At 39.6% G+C, this 18,343-nt stretch overlaps 1 protein-coding gene across 5 annotated transcripts in view; it reads right to left on the bottom strand.

Annotated features, from left to right (window-relative positions):
- The window catches only part of TRIP12 (thyroid hormone receptor interactor 12), a 52,428-nt gene extending 34,446 nt beyond the window's left edge, over nt 1–17,982 (bottom strand). For 3 of the 5 annotated variants that reach the window (XM_017726497.1, XM_017726499.1, XM_017726498.1), the window contains exons 1-3: nt 17,836–17,982; nt 9,237–9,362; nt 7,468–8,264 (exon numbers count right to left, since the gene is read on the bottom strand). In XM_017726497.1, coding sequence (XP_017581986.1) covers nt 7,468–8,264; nt 9,237–9,362; nt 17,836–17,933 — 1,021 coding nt within the window. In that variant the 5' untranslated portion in view covers nt 17,934–17,982. The remainder of the gene's footprint in view (nt 1–7,467; nt 8,265–9,236; nt 9,363–17,835) is intronic. The other 2 variants (XM_008644153.2, XM_017726500.1) reach the window with 1 other exon arrangement.
- Nucleotides 17,983–18,343: the final 361 nt, after the last annotated feature.

Below are 18,343 nucleotides of genomic sequence, written 5' to 3'. Positions count from 1 at the left end.
AGGGAAAGAACAGTCATCTGTATTTAAAACCCACCAAGCACTGAACTGAAGCAGGCCAGTCACCTGAGTTTCCAGATGGTCTATACATATAGAGCATACATAACTTTTTCAAATATTCAAAAAGTAGTGGTATTTTTACTACGTATGCTTTGAAACCAAAACTGTAAGTTGAAATTACCACAACACAATGACTCCAACCCTACTCACAGATAGTACATGTAAGACTTGGAGGTGGGGGGGGGGCCAAGTGTGACAGGAGAAATCATAAGGTAGAGATACAAGACAAAACTCATTTGAAATGGTTGCAGAAGGATCCCATGCCATAGATACACTTCACAAGTACTTGGAAGTACAAGGATACATGAAAATTTCCCTCAGAGCTGGTTGTATTTTACACTAGAAAATGCATGCTTCAACTGGCACTAGGTATAGCACCGTATTACTCCACAGGTTTGCCCCACTGAGTTCAGAGAAATACTTTCTCATATATAACACATGGAAAACTAGGTTACTCAGTACCTGTAACACTATGGTGAAATTCTAAGTGAAATGTACTTTTGCTTCACATTAGAAGAATAAATGAATCATCTTCATACAGTAGAGTTCACTGGAGAAAAAAAGGCATATTTTCATCCTTTATGTCAGCTTACCATTTACTACTTCAAATCTGTGGGTAGTCATTTTCAAGTAGCCAGACCTAAATTAGGTAACTTCATATTAGCTTATTAATGGGCTATCGATGAGACACCACACATCCACTGTAAGTGAAGATTGCCTTAGCTTGTATCAAAAGAGGATTTCTGCTAAAGGGAAGAGTTGCACAAAGCAGCAGAGCTAGCTTAACAGCTGTTGTTTAACAGTATGGCACATCCATGTCTTATTTTCCCCAAATCAATCTCAAGATGTACAAAGTACACATCTGACACACTTTCTTGTTTTAGTATTCTGCCAGCCTGGTGAGTTGAGCTTGCTTAAGGGTCGGATGAGCACAGACACCATCAAGCAGTAGGGCAAAGATGCAATAAAATGGGTTGTCCTTTTCCATAAGTGGCATTAAATTAGCTGAGCCATCTTTTTAAACTGAATTACCTCAGAGGGTTGTAGAGAATGTACAGTTACCCAGTTACTGCTTGGTGAGTGAGCTGCAGAATACATCACATCCCTGAGCATCCAGAAGAGCTGAGCACATTTTCTCCTGCTGCTCAGGAACATTCTACTTGTCAGATCTTTCTACATGTTTGTTTTCCCAAGTCTTTACTTTTCTGTCTCTGAGCATCTACACAGGGTAAAATTGAGCTTCCACCTCCATCTATTAATTTTATAGCTAAAAGAGAAAGCAAAGAAAATCTTCTCACAGCATGTTCCCTTCCTGCTGTTCAATGCTACTCTGCCCTTAAGAAGCTTTCTTAAACAATCAACTTCAAGTCAACCTTACCATCTGCATCTTTTGCAAATCCTTTGCGTCTTCCCAATACCATAACTTCAGGATGGCTAAGATCTTCACACTGAGCCTTCTTCCTTGCACTCACATTGTCATTAAAATTTGGGATGGCCAGCACAGCCTCCAAATTGAAGGGTAGTCCTGTGTCTTTAGCAGTTGCAGGAGGCTAAAAGTGGCAAGCATTCACCAGTAAATAGAGCACAACCAGTGTTCAGGAAAATGAGATTAAAGATGCCCTGCGTATGCCTGATGGAGGAAAGCACCAGTCATACTGCCACAGACAGACAACAAGGGCTTTCAGAGGAATTAGTTTGATGTTCATCTCCAGAAGTTGTTTATTCAGCACTGTTTCTGTAATATACACAGCAATTGTCACAGACTCACAGAAAAGGCTGGGGTTGGAAGGGACCTTCAGATATCATCTAGCCCAACCTCCCTGCTAGAGCAGGTTCACTGGTCATGTCCAGGCAGGTTTTGAGTATCTCCAGAAAAGGAGACTCCATAGTCTCTCTGGGCAGCCTGTTCTACTGCTCTGTCACCCTCAAAGAGGTTTTTCTTCATATTTAGATGGAACTTCCTGTATTCAGTTTGTGTCCTCTGCTGCTGGGCACAACTGAAAAAAGACTCTGGCCCCATATCTCTTGACAACCACCCTTGAAGTATTTGTATGCATTGGTAAGCCATGTTTTCTCCAGGCTAAACTGGCACAGATCTCTCAGCCTTTCCTCATAAGAGATGCTTCAGTCCTCTCATTACCTTCATAGCCCTTCACTGGACTTTTTCCAGTAGCTCCTTGTCTTCCTTAAACTGGAAGACCAGAACTGGACACAGCACTCCACATGAGGCCTCTTCAAGGCAGAGGAGCAGGATCAACTCCATTGATCTGTTAGCATCGCTCTTCCTAATGCGCCCCAGCATTTTGTTGGCCTTCTTAGCCACAAGGGCTCACTGCTGGCTCATGCACCACCTGTTCTCCACCAGGGCCTCCAAGTCCTCCTCCACAGGTCAGCCCCTAAGCTACACTGGTGTGTGAAATTACTCCTCTCCAGGTGCAGGACCCTGGACTTGCCTTTGAACTTCATTAGGTTCCTCTCCACCCAACTCTTCAGCTTCTCCAGGTTTAACTTAATGGCAGCACAGCCTCTGGTGTATTAGCCACACCTCTCACTTTTGTATCATCAGACTTGCTGAGGGTGCACTCTGCCCCCTCCTGCAGGTCATTGATGAACCAGTAGAACAGCACTGGACCCAGTACTGACTGCTGGAGAACACTGCCTGCTACAGGCCTCCAGCTGGACATTGCATTGCTGATCACAACTCTCTGAACTTTGCAATTCAGTCAGTTCTCAAACCAATTCCTTGTCATTTACCTCACCCACATTTCATGGGCTATCAGGATGCTATAGGAGACAGAATCAAAAGCCTTGCTGAAATCAAGGTAAACAACATCCACTGCTTTCCCCTCATCTACTCAGCCAGCCATTCCATCACAGCAGACTATCAGTCTGGTCAAGCATTATTTCCCCTTGGTGAATCCATGTTGACTATTACTGACAACCTTCTTTTGTTTCACATGCTTAGAGATGACATGCAGGATGAGCTCTTCCATCTTTCCAGGGATGGAAGTGAGGCTGACCAGCCTATAGTACCCTGGGTCCTCCTCTTTGCCCTTTCTGAAGGGATACTGGCTTTCCTCAGGCATCTCTGCTGTTCTCCATGACCTTACAAAGGTGATGGAGAGTGGCTTAGCAGCAACATCTGCCAGCTCCCTCAACACTCATAGGTGCATCCCATCAGGGCCCACGGATCTGTGGGTGTCAAGTTTACCTAAATGATCTCTAATCCAAACCCCTCAAAGAAAATCAGGTTTAAGCAACTCATATTCAGCACCTGCAAAGACTTCAGAAGTAAGCTTCAGAATTAAAGCAGAAGTACAGGCTTTCTTATGGCAGACATATATTGCTTATGCCCTGACATCATCCTAGTTTGCATGCCAAGCACTCATGTTTATGAGTCAGAAGGAAAATACATTCAAACAGGCTAAACCTGAAATAGCACAGCCTAACAAATCAAAATAAAAAAATCTAACAACTTCACATTTAAGTGTGTTCACTCATCAGCATTTTTTTAAAGAATATTTTGTTGTGCAAAAGTTTTGAATGCAGCTGTACTGCAATCACTTATTAAGTCTGAATGTACTATCCAAGTCAAAACAAACTTAGTCAAACTTTCACAGTTCATAACCTAGAAAGCCCTTCATCTGCAGTTCAGAAAGGCAATCAGGAGTGATTTACTTGTTAGGACTGGAATTTTAGACTTCAGATTGGCTCCTGTGCAAGGCTGCTCTTCAACTAATTGAGATAGAGTGAAAAGGGCTGCAGCAGGGGAAGGCAAGACAGCCTCCTGTCATTCTAATATTCCACCATTACCCTCCCTCAGTACCAACCCAGACATCCCCAGCTCTTACAGAAGCCCCACACAGCCGGTCACAACCATTAAACCAAGTATCTCCAAGCTAGCCATCTTACTGCCTCAATCCCAAGTCCACAGCTCCAAGGCTCTAACTACCATCACCCAAGCTAGCACTGTTACTCACAATCCCAAATAAACTAATTCAGAGCTATTTTCTGACTCTCTTCTCTCTCACCTTTGTCAAAACCCTCAAAGCCAGGAGTTATATATCATTTACACTCTGTGTTTAGGTTCATGTGGCTTTTCAGTGCCTACACCAATAACCTCCCTAGCCCCTCAGTCTCCAAGTATTAGGTAGAGATGTCTCAGGCAGGGACAGCTATCCTAAGTAATCTCGCTCTCAGCACTGTCCCAGCCACTCTTGCCAGCTTCTTCCTACTTAAGGGCCACAAGACAATACACAAAGGACAGCAAAGATTTCCCTAATAATGGAAACATAATTAAGGTTGATTTTATAGTGTTATGTAATCAGTAACATGACCCGATTTGCAACATTTAAGAAGCCCCTACAACAGATACAACTTGAAAAGGACGTGAAAATAGTCAAATCACAACAGCAAATGAGAAGCGTGCTTTCTTCCTCTCTTCCCCCTTTCTCCCCGTGAAGAAATATTCAACTACTCAAATAGATGTGAAAAACTTTAGTCTAGCCTATTTTATTATTCCAACATATTCTTTAGTTGTTATTCAGTGATGTCACTGCTCTGTTACAGAGACTTCTGTGTAGAGCTTAACACACAAAGTCACCTGGGCTGGATTTAATACCTATTACCTATCCAGGAGGACTGGACAAGAAACCTCAGGGTAGTCTCCTCATTCTTCTCAAGCATGTGAAAAACTTCTACAAAGATGGCAGCCATGCTTCTCATTCTTCACTTCAATAGAGTAAGGCAGAGCAGCTGCTCTTATTTTTCATTCAAAGATCACAACCTCTAACAATGCTGCTTCTACTCCTTGAATTGCATCATCTCCACAAGAGAACAGCATTGCATTTATATAGACGTGACCAATCAGATGGGGCTTTGAGAACCTCGTGCACTGGAAGGTGGCCCTGCCTGTGGCAGGGGGTTTGGAATGAGATGATCTTTAAGATCCCTTTCAACCCAAACCATTCTATGATTTTGTTAGCCTGAATAATCCCCCCTCTCCTCCCACTTATTTTCCTAGAACCACTTCCACCCATCATTTTTTTCTGAAGTTTTTGCAGTTGTTACATTTGCTTTTTTGTTTATATCCCACTAATACTATAAGCCCTATTTCAGACTTCTCCAAATGCGTTTCATAATATATACACCTACAAAAGCCTACTAAGTTTAAGCTTTTAGTTTCTACACAGAATTACTATGACTTCTAAGGGCTTGTTTCCAGGTAGAAAGGCATACACCTCAATTTCATCTAGATCACTCTTTGCCTTCCCACTTCAGAAAGCTCCAGGGTGTTAATATTTGTGTGAGACACAGCTTTCTTCTGTTCCCTTATCCTCTAAGGCTACTGGTCTGCTACAGAAAATAAATTTGAACTTACCCATTCTTTCTCAAAAACCTACCCTGCTGGTTTATTTTCTTCATATTTTCATGACACTTCTCAGCATTATGCAAAATGTGTGTTTTGTTAAAACACAATTTCAAACTCTTTGGACAAATTTGAAGTATGTCACACAAGCTTTCTCCTTTTTTAGGAGACGACTAAGCTAACAGTAGTTATTATTGATTCCAAGATCACTTCAACCTGCTGTCGGAGAGCACTGTTCGAAAGATTGAGACTGTTTAAAAATATCATAGCTTAAGACTTCTGTTCTATGCTGAGCTCTTACAGTGATATTTGGCGATCAATGATATTTACTGGAAAAAGTTTTGCTGTAATCGATAGTAAAATAAAAAGGCATTAGACATTTTGGACTTCCTAATATCACCTGTTAGTACTTTTCCCCTCCCTCAAATTGAAATGTCATCTACAGAAAATTACTTGGATCTCTATTGCATATAGAAGTATCTCTCACCATGCTTTGTGCCCCTTAGCAGTAACATTTTAGACACACACACACCCCCCTACAGTCCCTACCAGCTCGGTTTTGTCACATATATTTCAACATCTTCTGGCAAAAGACCTTTAGCTCTTCTATGAACTGAAAGTTAAGTCAAAGCATCTTTCTCAGTACAGTCTTTGCAGTGACAGTTTAGGCTCACATTCTCAAAGCTGTTTTTCAAGGTACACAACACCACGCCCCCCACACCCCCCCCATTGTGCTATCCCACCATTCCCCTTCTCACTCCTTCATGAAGTTTTGTAACTTATCACATGAATTGCTCTCTGCCTTCATCTTCTTGTCCACTTGTTGGAGATCAATGCTTTCTCCTCTCTGTTCCTTTTCTTCTTTGCCTGTAGCCTGACTTAGCTCAGAACTTGTTGGTCATTCCCATTGTTACCTGACTTCTACTCACTTCCCTCTCCTTCCACCCTGTGCAAATTCAGAGTTTTTATTCTGGAATTAATCACCTGGTAGCCCTGAATCATGGAGCAGGTAAAAAAAAACAAAAAAAAAACCTTGCTGTAAAGTAACTCCTCTCTCCTTCCCAAATGCCATTCTTCATCTGTTAGGCTAGGTCATTCCAGAATCAATACTCCAGTCATGCACATTATCCAAAACACACCTGTTAAATTTAATTGACCTATGTTGATTATACAGGAAGACACCCAGTTGCTTTTGATTATTTCACCTATTTCCTGCATTAGTATTAGCTATGGATGTGTCCCAGCTGGGACAAGCTACCTGTGATCATGCCTAAGTAAAGGAACAACAGTAAGCAAGTTTAGGAATCCAACCTCTTACATCAAGTTTTAGAGAATACATGCAGTAAATAAATCATTCAGTACACAAAGGCAGCAAAACACATTTTTTAAAAAAAAATTGTTCAAGACAGAGCTACAAGCATATCTGCATACTAGCAAGCAGGTGCTCTGCTTGGAAACAGCCTACATTTCTCAGTGATCATGTTCAAGAACAGTAGCTGCTATTCAAACTCAGCACCTGAAAGAAGCCATACTTTGTAAGAACAACTTAAAAGATAAAGTGACTAATCCCCAGCACTACGTACACCAGATTTACAACATTACTGTTCTTAAACATCACACATTCTCACAACAAGGAAAAATCAGGAAACTAAGTTTGAAAGAACAAACCACATATGATCTACTTGTTTTCCAGCATTTATCATTCCCACTTCAGAACAGAAGGCTTAAGAAAATGAGGGGGGGGGAAAAAATCTGATAAAAGGAATATATGTCCCCATCACAACATCCAATTATTTTGCATGTATTTTATTTTGAAAATCAATTTGCAAGACACAGAAGCAACTTAAATTTACAGAACACTGACTGAACTTAAATAGTCTGCTTTAGCTGTAAATAGTTTCAGTCACAGCTTAACTTAGCAGAACATAACTAAAAGTTAATTTTTCTAGGAAGATCCCAAGCAGCTTGAAAAAAGGAGGATTTGTTTAGAAGACTTGATTTTAAAACATATGTGTTTATTCTTCCACAAAAGAACGACTTACTTGCTAGCTTAGCCTGTAGTCCTGAAGGTCCAGGTTTTGATGTCTCCGACTTGGAAGAGCCTGGTAGAGACAGTTTTGTTTTAGGGAGACTGACTTTTGGGCTGAATCGAGCAGCCCAGTCAAACTTTGAAGAGCCACCTGTTTTACTCGGTTCTTTGTCCCTGCTACTCCTTCTTGGACTGGGGCTGGATGCGGAACGGGAACGTCTAGCCTTACTCTGGTCCTTTCCCTGTTTCACTCTGGCACCCTGAGGAACAGTAGAAGAAGCAGAGGCAACAGCAGAAGAGGAGGAGGAGGTGGAAGCTGAAGAAGAAGAATCGGTGATGGTGCTACACCCAGCTTTGGCTGAGGTCACCGATTTTGAAGCCAGCTTGGAGACTTTTGCTGACTTTTCTTCAGTGCCAGTTGATTCAACTGATGACCCACTCTTTATACAAGACAGATTCTCTGTCCTTTTCCTTTTCTGACTTCGGGAGCTACCAGCAGCTCCACCCTTTCTGGTGTGAGCCTTGCTTGTTGATGGCAATTGTGTAGACTTGGGCTGCTCTTGGTCTGAGTGTCTTCTCTTAGATTTAGTATGTGGCTTGTTAGTTTCTGAGGAAGTTTCAGTATGTTGAAGTGCTTTGGGTTTTTTAGCAGAGCTAGGAGAATTGGTCCTCCTGTAATCTGGACTAGCACTGCGTTTAACTCCGCGAGAATTGTCTTTCTTAGGCACTTGCCCCGTTTTTTGCTTTTCTGAAGTATTGACTCTCTCCGGATCTTCTTGTGGTATTAAAACAGCAGATGAACTACAGCCTCTGTAGAAGTAAGCAGGAACAGCATTAGAGTTGAACTCAAGAAGCCTCACAGTTGTAAGAGTTTTGCATGCTAAACGTTACCATTCTTTAATAATAAATAATAAAGGAAACTGCATGTAAGAAACACTGTTAAGTTTACATTGAAGCAAACAAAAACCCTCACATGCTTGTATGAGAACAGTTATATCACACATATTTGCTAGCATAAAAACTAAGTAGATTGCAAAATAAAAGCACAATACACCACCTTTCTAAAAAGGAAGTTATAACTTGAATATATTTTACTTTTACATATATCAGTATGTCAAACTGATTAAATCAAACAAAAAAAAAAAATCAAGCCATGAAACTTAACTGAATGTTTGAGAATATTAGTTCCACAAGAGAGTAAGGAGTGTTCAGTAATGCATAACTAGTCATAACTGGACTCTAGTTCAAGAAAGACTCTTAAAGAAAGGACAGTTTCTCATCAAATCTTTAAATTGATGTAGTGAATCACACACAAAAATGGCAAAATTCTCTTCTATGTAATAAAAAACTGTTCCAGTGTGTAGATAGTGGAAGCATATGCAGAACAGACAAGCAAAACCAAGATGATTACCCTGAACACAGGTCTACTTTAGTTTATTGCATGTTTCAATTCATACTGGACATTGCTCTAACCCCCTTGAGCAATCTTCTCCCAATATGAAGCAGAAGAAGGGGAGAAAGACCTTGCAAGTATTCCAGGACTAGTTATGCAGAAATCATTTCCTCCCCATCACTGATGGAATGCTCTTAGTTGGTGAATTAGAAAAAAAAAACCACAAACAGAAATTGAAACCCTGAAATATATCCAGTGAAAGCAATACCTAGATTAGTTAAATATCTATTAGTCACATGTTTTATAAGAACTCTGTATAACTCAGTAATTATACACAGTTTTGAAGTGCAGATAACACTAGTTAACATATGAATATGAAGCACAATTACCTTTTAGAAAAGTGTCCCTTGGACTGCTCAGAAGTAGTATTAGACTGCACTTTGGGTGTCTTTGAAATAGATTTTCTACTCTCAGGAGGGCTATGTGCCTTATGTTTTGCCTGCCCTAAATGTGACCTGTCAGTAGAAAGTCAAAACAGAAAGCTATCAGGATTCCAAGATACAGACCTGTAGGTGGAATATTGTTTATTTCTGGACCATTTACAAATATTAATTTACAGCTACAAACCTTTCCACATCAGCTCCTAATATTAAAGCAGCATTTCTAAAGAATCACCTGATGAAGTTACAAATCACTACCAGTGTAATTGTTTTGCAAAGCACACAATTATTTAGTCATTTTAAATGAATAAAACATCTTCTCACACCTGAGTTTTGCAGATAAATTCAGATCTTTCTGGTGTGCAAGATTACTGAATTATTCACTTAAGCATTAAGCTAGCACAGTAAAGCACAAGACTAGAGCACCTGTCAAAGATCTCAAAAACAGATATATACTCATCTACCTCAAGATTCCACGCATTAAGTCTTTATACAGTTATGAGTATTTACATCTTTGCTCTTCAGTTTAAAAAAAAAAAAAATCAAGTGCTCAGAATGGGAATGCAGCCAGCTCCACTTGGTAGGAAAGCTCAACCCTACCAGTTATTTTCTGGCTGCAGATCTATCAGTTCAAAGGACTGAGAGCTGTTTGGTAACAGTCGAAGTAAGAGGAATGAAGAAATGCATACCACCAATGAAGGCAGTCAAATGAGACAGGAAACTTGCGATGTCAGAGACAGGAACGAGTTTCACATAGATAAGCTGTAAGAGGTCTTCTAAGCAGCATTCAGCTGCATGCAAAAAATGGTTTATTGTAGGAACTCTGACTGAAGGACAAAGATAATACTATACACCATGGATAAAATTTCAGACTTAAGTTACATCTTCATTTATTCCACATTTACCTTGAAACCCACTCAGAATCACCATCTGCAAGACTCAGAAGAGAGCGCTCATCAGCATTTAAAACAGGACAGTATAAATAATTGCTAAGGCAAGAGACATCTCACTTGCACTTCCCAGATAAAATGCACTTTTGACTCAGCTGTCACCTGGAAAACTTTACTGCACATATCCTACCTATACAGAAGCCCCATGAATCACTAACCTTCGAAAAACCTCAAACTAGTCTATTACTAATGCTGAAAGAAGCAATGTTTAAAAGTTAAAGAACTGCCAATTACATGGTCATATGCTATAAACCCAGGTCTAGATACCCTGTGAGATGAGCTCTGCAAACATCCTCAAAAGCTACAGAGGGTGGAGAGGAATGTGGACTTCCAATTTAAGTGTTCCGCTCCAACCCATGACCCCAAACATCACAAAGTTTAGGCCAATAGATTAAGTGGAAGTGGTAAGAGTTCCACAAGCTTTGAAATAGGTTCTCTTCCAATGAAATGCCAGTCTAGTAGAACAGGCAGAGCTAAGTATACTACACTGACCAGAAACTTTCCCGATCCTCTTCAGGATTTCAACACAAACTTGAATCTCAGTAGAAAAACCAAGTCTAACCATAAGGATGATAACCACATGGTAATTTGCTTAGAGTCAAAAGAAAATAAATACTGTTTTTTGTGATAACTTTCCTGCTTCTGAATTATTCTCATTTAGTCAGTTACTCAGATGAATGCACATAGACAGTACATGTCCAACATTTTCTGTGCCCCATCTAAGAGCATGACAGTCTGGAAAGATTAAATTAACAGCATCTTCTCCATACTCCAGTAATTAATTTTATTTATCATACTATAAGAAATCTTGTTTACTATCAAAAGCAAGTGAAATAAAAGTGTTATATCTTTAGGTCACAATAACAAACTCCATCAAGGTAAACTTGGGAATGTTTCACCTAATCCTGAGTGTTTGGATTTTCCTTTTCCCAACAAAAGATTAAGGCGTGAAATTTAATTTTCCCCATGAAATGTTTTTGTTATGGGAGTAACAGACATTATTACATAATTTACACTTGGCAGGAATCTTGGGTTTTATGTAAGCTAAACTGATCAGGATTCATTTATTCTGAAGTATATTTTAAAAGGTTACTTTCCCATAAAGATTTTTGTTTTGCTTTAGATATTCATCAAACACAGTAACTGAAGAACTTTCCAACTAAAATACTGCTAAAGCAATACATGCAAAACATGCACTGAGGAGTTTCCACTTGTTTTAGGTTTCTCCCCTTCCATGTTTAAACGTTTTGGATTCTTACAAGATTTCCAAGGACACTTTCATACCAATGTCCAATTTGTGTGGACTATTAAAGCTACAACCATATCTTAGGGATCATGAATACATGCAGAGTATTAGCATTGCTTTGCTTTCTTTATCCATCAAACTATCAGTACAAACAACCTTCTGTGCAAAAAGGTTACTCTAGAAACGTGACAAATGGGAAGTCACAACTGAAGAGAATTTTTTTCAAACCTACTGTGCTCTCACTTCTCACCGAGTTTAATCACTCACCTTGCATATATTGCAAAGAGAAGGTCCACAATACAACGGCAACTGTGCATGCAGTAGCATGTCAGTCAACAGGAATATGACATGAACTCTCCAAGTTTTATACAAGAGCAAGAAGATTGAGAATTTGATTACAGGATTAACGTAAAAACTTAAGCCGTATGCCAACTAAAAAGTATCATTCTCCCAATTTATACTAAAGTTGTGAGAGTTTACTTAAGATCTCCTTAAAGAAGTTAACTCTCATACATAGGTAGGTAGAATAGCCTGTAGAGCTCAGAATGAGCAATGCCTGAAGAGCAATCAAGTGCTAAAAAAGATACATGCACAGCTGGAAGGCTGGGGTTTTTTTAAGATTGTAAACTACATGTATATTTGTCCATAATCCAAGGCTTTTCACTTGTAACTTACCATTACAAGCTCTTCAGTCTTTTCCATTAATACAGTTATGAGCATTTTCATTAAGAATCTTCATTCCAGCAACAAGTGTTTTGAGAGACTGAGTTCCTCATTAATGACAAAAAACGATGAGCTAAATATTTGCGCTTGCGTTTGTCCATTTCCACTCTCAGGGGCCGCTCCAGAAAGGGGCTGCTCCAGAAAGACTGAGCTCTTGCTGGACCTTTGTGTTTTGTAGGGGTTTTTTGTTTTCCTTCCCTCCCTCCCCAAACATAAAGACAGTTTCATAAACAACTCCAAGGCTTCATTCAACTGGGCAAAGCTGTCTGCTGCTGCACATTTTAATTCACAGGCAAACAAAGTTTAGAGTAACACACATACAGAAGTTGACAAGCTAACCACCATTTACCTTGCTCTGTTATATAAACAGTATGGTGGAAAATGCCAGCCCTGAGCAAAACTATAATAAAGAACCAACTAGAACCTGTTCTCAGAGAGTTACTCTGAGCATATTCAAAAAAAAAAAAAAAAAAAACCAACACAACATACCTTTTGAAGTTAGTTAATAAACAAAGTGTTTAATCTAAGTCATGTTCCTCAGCAGCTGAGAGTGAGAGCTATTAAATGCTTCCAAACAAAGTCTGCAAAAACCATCCTTTTACTTCTGTCAAAAATGAGATTAAGAAAAAAGCAATAGCACAGATGAAAAAATGCTGTGGAAAAACACCTACTTTCTCTCCTCAGAAATACTCCACTTGTCTTCCCCACCAACTCAATCATCATATTTAGTTTTTTACAGGTCTTAGGTAAGTTCTTACCAGTTAACATATCACCAAGACTGGTCCAAAACCAAATCCTGTTTAGAACAAAAGCAGTATAACTGACAAAAGCACTCTTTCTGCTTATACCAAAATCCTACAAGCAGTCAACAACAATCTCATTTATCATTTAGCCTTCAATTCCAAATACACACGAACGTGTACATATTTTATTCCAAAACACTAAAATTTGCTTATAAAGTATCCTACTTCCATATATAACTCAACTGCATAGCAGTCACTTATGTCAAAGTGATATCCTGCTTAAATACTGATACTCCTGAAGATTCCATAAGACTAATATGCTAAAAGATAAGCACCGCTGTAATTTAATGCCACTTATTAAAAAAAAAAAAAAAGAATTTTTTGCAGCACTCGTAAAAAAGTTCTAGTACATGGGACCACTTCCATTACTCTATACCAACATAGTGAAACATTGCTCACAACTGAAAGGAACAATCAACTGCTCCATGTCCAGGAAAGATCTTATTGTGTGCCTCACAATACCACTTCCAAATTGCTCCCATTCAAAGTAAATCCTATGGCATGACTGGGAACTAAGCCAGGAGGGCACAATTCTTCAACACACATGGTAACAACATCAATATACAGTTGAGAAAATGACAGTAAGTACCTTGCACCCCCTCCTCCTCCCCCTATGAAAAGAAAGCTTCATTAACGCATCTGCTTTGGTTTACTGCTGCAAAGGGAAACTTTAGCATCATTATTGCTTCCTTACAAACCTGCAAGGAGTCATCCTTCAGAGGAGAGCACTCCAAGAGACACTTCAGACAGGGCTCATGCTGCACAATTATAAAGGTGCCATCGTAACAGTAATTCTAAATTAGGAAGTAAACACTAAACACTTTTCAAAATGGTAGTAAAACCAGTAAAAACTACAGTACCCACAAGAGCTGAAGTTCATCCAAAGCACAAAGTTATTGCAACATCACTACTGACAACAAAGTGAAGAATCACATTAGTTCAACTTCACCAAGGCCAATTTGTTTACATGCGTACATGGGGGGAAGGAATGACACAACACCACCAGTTCACTGGTTTATATATCCCTTTTCAAATACAGACTCCTTTCCTCTTTTAGAGGAAAGCACACATCACTGTTACAGCGCAAACTGGATATATACAGCATCTGTCTGTCTATACTTCTTTGAGCCTGGTATCATTGTTTGTATTTTTAAACAGATGCACCTCAAAATCAAACTCAAAGCTCCTACCAAGTTACTATGCTGAGTGTGAAATTGCTGGTAAAACTCCAGCAGAAAACCATTACAGGCATCCCCTGCTCATTGTGACTCAAGTACTGATGTTATGGGGACATCAAACAAGCCCAGTCTACAGGAAGATGGGCTTGCATTGTTGCTTCCAGGTTAAGCCAGTCTGTCAATACTCGATGTAACAGGAGGGAGATTCTGCATTTAGAATAGACCCAAGAGAAGTTTGGAATTTCCAAGGTCTTCATGACAGTGAACTGTAGCAGCTCAGCAAATTAAACTGGCAAAGTTTTAACAAAAGACCTTTAAGCTGTAAAAGTATCAAAGATTATAGAAAGACACAGATTAGTACTTCAGCTTGGCAGCACTATCATTCTCCGGACTCCCTTTCTTAACACTTTTATCAACTAAGGTCTCTTGCATTCACTCCAGTCAGACCATAAAAGAGATCGAGGTAACTCTAAGGCTATTACAAGGCCATCTGGCCATAAAACATGCTTACCTTGGATTATTGGCCTTCACATTCAAGTCTGAAATTATGAGTGACAAACAGCATAAACTCTTCAAGCTCTCGTCACTTAATTTGTATTTTGAAAATGCATGCACCTCAGCTACAAGAAAGCTTTAAGAAAAAAGCTGCTGCATTTCCAGCATTGAGAAAGCTATTTATACAAAGCAGAAATGCAATCAAGTACACAAGTTCAGACAGTATCGAAACCTGCCCTTGCTCGAAGGGTTATGATTGCATATCTATGACCAAAGTGAAATAACCTCCAACTTCAGAAGGTGTGGCCCTTAAGTCTGCTTACAAACTTTGTGGCTAATTTTAGGCATGAAGCAACAACCCTCTACAGAGTCACATTACTGTCTAATTCCCTCTTTTTTTTTTTTATTAGGAAGGGGGGGAGTTGGGAGTTTTTCATCTTTGTATATTGGTTTGTTGTTTATGGGGGGGGGTAAGAAAGAAGTGGATCTAATAAAGTGGCTGAATAAAATCTCACACTGTCTGTACAACATCAGTAAGTAGTATGGATCAACAGAAGAAAATCTGTAAAGCAAGACAGTTGCCATTAAGGATCAGTGTCCACCATCTCTGCATTTCAATGATTTCTACTTCAAAGCATCCCAGATTACAACCACAAGTGACCAGCATACACACACTGCTCTCATAGATCACAACTTTCAATTCAGTTTCATCCAAAAAGATTCCAGTTCAAGTGCTCCAAGACCATTCCACATTAGCCAAAACACAGCAGGTGAGGATGACTGATTGGCTTCAAAAGAATATTCCCAGCTCCAACTAAAATACTAACATAGATATATCTCAAGTTCGCAGTTACTTGCACAATATTAGCATATTATTGAAACTAGTCTTTCCACAGTTTGTTTATTCTAAGTGATTTCACAGCTGAAACTGAAGAGTTTCACTTTTTACTGATGACAAATTCAAGAAAGAGTGAAAATAAATTGTCTCAGTCATCCCAAAAAACCCATTAATGTAAGAAAAGGTGCATTGTTTTTTGCTCAGTGTTTGTTTGGGGTTTGAGTTTTTTTTAACTATAGCAGCCAAAGCAGTGTTTATCACTGGACTACACCAAGGCATAAAAAGAAAACTCAAGCTGTGAAGGCTAGACCCTCCTCTATAATGCTCAGCAGCAGAACCGAAACATACTATCCCACTGCGTGCTAGATACATGGAAGGGTCAGTCCTGTGAGGTTTGTGTCCAAAGACATGCACTAGCTAGAAACAGTCATCTGAGAGCCTGTCTCTTTCCATGTCATCTACAAATTTTACAAGGACCTCACAGATCTATCTTACATTGGTCCTGGTAAAATAGCCATTTCTGCCCAGCACCTTATTAAAAAGGAGATGCTGATGATGCTAAAAGAAGATTAATTAATTTTAAATTTTGTATTAACCAGCACGCTTTAACCAGGCCTCTTTATAGGCTATGCCAGCTCAAAATGCTTGTTCAGAGATGCAAAGGCAGGGGAGGTCCTGTTCTAAAAAAGACCCAGATTCAAAGAGGACTTCAAGCTTCTTTCACCCTCTTTACTTAAGCAAGGAGCTCTGGTTCTGATAAAGGTCTAACACAGTTTAAGAGTGCAATACACTCCTGTTCATGGAAGTCTGGTAAAAATTTGGTGAGGAGTGGAAGAGGTCCAGTCATTTAAGACAAGTGAATTCCAATCATTGTATGACAGCATAACAGATCACAATGCACCAAAACAATGGATGAGTGACTTTCTTAAAAGAAAACAGTGCTACCCTTAAAATTCTTCAGTTTGTCTGACTCGCTGGGGAGCTTCTCCCTGGCATTCTGCTGTAAAACCTGAACTAACAGTAGATATCTGAAGAAGAATTCCCCATCTCATCTCCAAATAACTCACCTCCAATTCTTTATTCTAGGGAGAGGTTTATTCGCCCCAGGTGAAGTTTAGTGTGAAAGGAAAGAGCTGGTAGGAAAATATCTAACTTAAACATCCACTGAGATGCAGAGACAACACAGAATGGGCAGAAGGGAATGAAGGGCTCACTATGCCTCTGTTAAAAGACATTCTCCAAAACCAATTCTAGCTTACAAAATAATCAGCTACATAAGGCAGCAACTTCCCCTAGTAATGCCACATCACTCCAAGGGAGAAGCCTTGTGTTTATCATCTGCTCTTCCCCTTGTACAGTAGACTAGTTTAGAGAACGTGAAGCTGCATTATTCTCCCTGAAGTTCCTTAGAAGTTGGCCTTCTTCACCCATTCAATAGTTGTTCAGCTTGTTCTCAGTTAGGCTTATACTAGTAAGAAATACACCACATTAAAATGTATAGCCCAATTCCTTCCTAGTAAAAAACTTTTGTGCCATTGATGTGCAATATTTTAATCCCCCCCCCCCCCCCCCAAAAAAAAAGAAAAAAAATCAAGCCCAAGGTACACATATTCAACAACTGCACCAGTAACATATCTGAGGGAGTAGAATATAGACAGATTTGCCTACCATCATACTACAACCTTTCTTCATTAGACTGATCTTTTAACAAAGTTAAAGAAACACATATCCATACAAGCTTCACTCATGGCAGTAATAATACAGTCATGCATAGGAAAGTTTTAAGAATCTTCTTTGTTCTGCACTGCAGAGGCAACCACTTAAATACAATCCGGTCCACTTGCTCACTACATCAGGCATATTAAATGATGGCAAACCTTTTTTTTCTTTAATTATTCAACAGCTGCACAGGATTTACATGCAGTGCAAAGGTAACGGAGTACCAGTTATTCACTCTTCTAGAAGAGGAACACAGATTTTCCCAGATTCCCAGTAACAAACTCTCCCTGTCATCCCCCTACCATATTTTTAATATCAGCGGAAGAGAGAAAGGGAAAGAATTTGTACTACCTGTGATTTAGGGAAAACAGCTTTTTCTCCCCTATAGCTTTACTACTGCTATTCTAGCTGAAAATATATGGCAGTGAATTATCCATGAGTTTATCTCACACAAAAACAGTACAGGTAGCATTTCAGGGGTGAAAAGACTTTATGCAAATTTCAATGCTTGGATTGAAGGGTGGAAAACTTCATTCTCTAAATCACATCAATTTCACCGTTATACATTTGAACACACCCATAGGTAGCAATCATACCTTCCTCCTACTGCGTCGTCTTGTGGCTGGGCCCCGGCAGTGTTCCTCTGTGAACGTCGCAGTGACCCCCCTGGATTGTTATTAGGCCGGTTGGACATTGGCACCTCTCTCCTGAAGGGACATACCCTTTCTAGACACTACCATTCACTGAAAGACAAGAGAGGAAAAGCCGTAAGACATGTGGCATGAAGACTCACTGCCACGCCCTCAGAGGTAAATGTAAAATGCTACTGTTTAAGCAAAAACTGAAGACAAACTTTTAAACAACTTTTAGTTAAAAGACTCATGGACAAGGTTCTTCTCAAGAAGATTTAGAACCTTAATACAGAGCAACCAGACTTTGGTATATACAGCATATAGATGATCTACTGGACTAAATGACCTTTAAAGGTCCCTTCCAACCCAAACTACAAACTCCTCTGTGATTTTGTGATGACACCTTTTTTTTTCTAGCAGGCTTCTCTAATCATAAGGAGACAGGACAAAGGCACTTTAGGAGAATCTGTGT

The sequence above is a fragment of the Corvus brachyrhynchos genome, unplaced genomic scaffold, assembly GCF_000691975.1.
Source record: "Corvus brachyrhynchos isolate BGI_N302 unplaced genomic scaffold, ASM69197v1 scaffold221, whole genome shotgun sequence".
In the NCBI taxonomy this organism is placed as follows: domain Eukaryota; kingdom Metazoa; phylum Chordata; class Aves; order Passeriformes; family Corvidae; genus Corvus; species Corvus brachyrhynchos.
The sequence above is the reverse complement of the archived record's forward strand: the minus strand, read 5'-3'. Positions and strand labels throughout refer to the sequence as shown.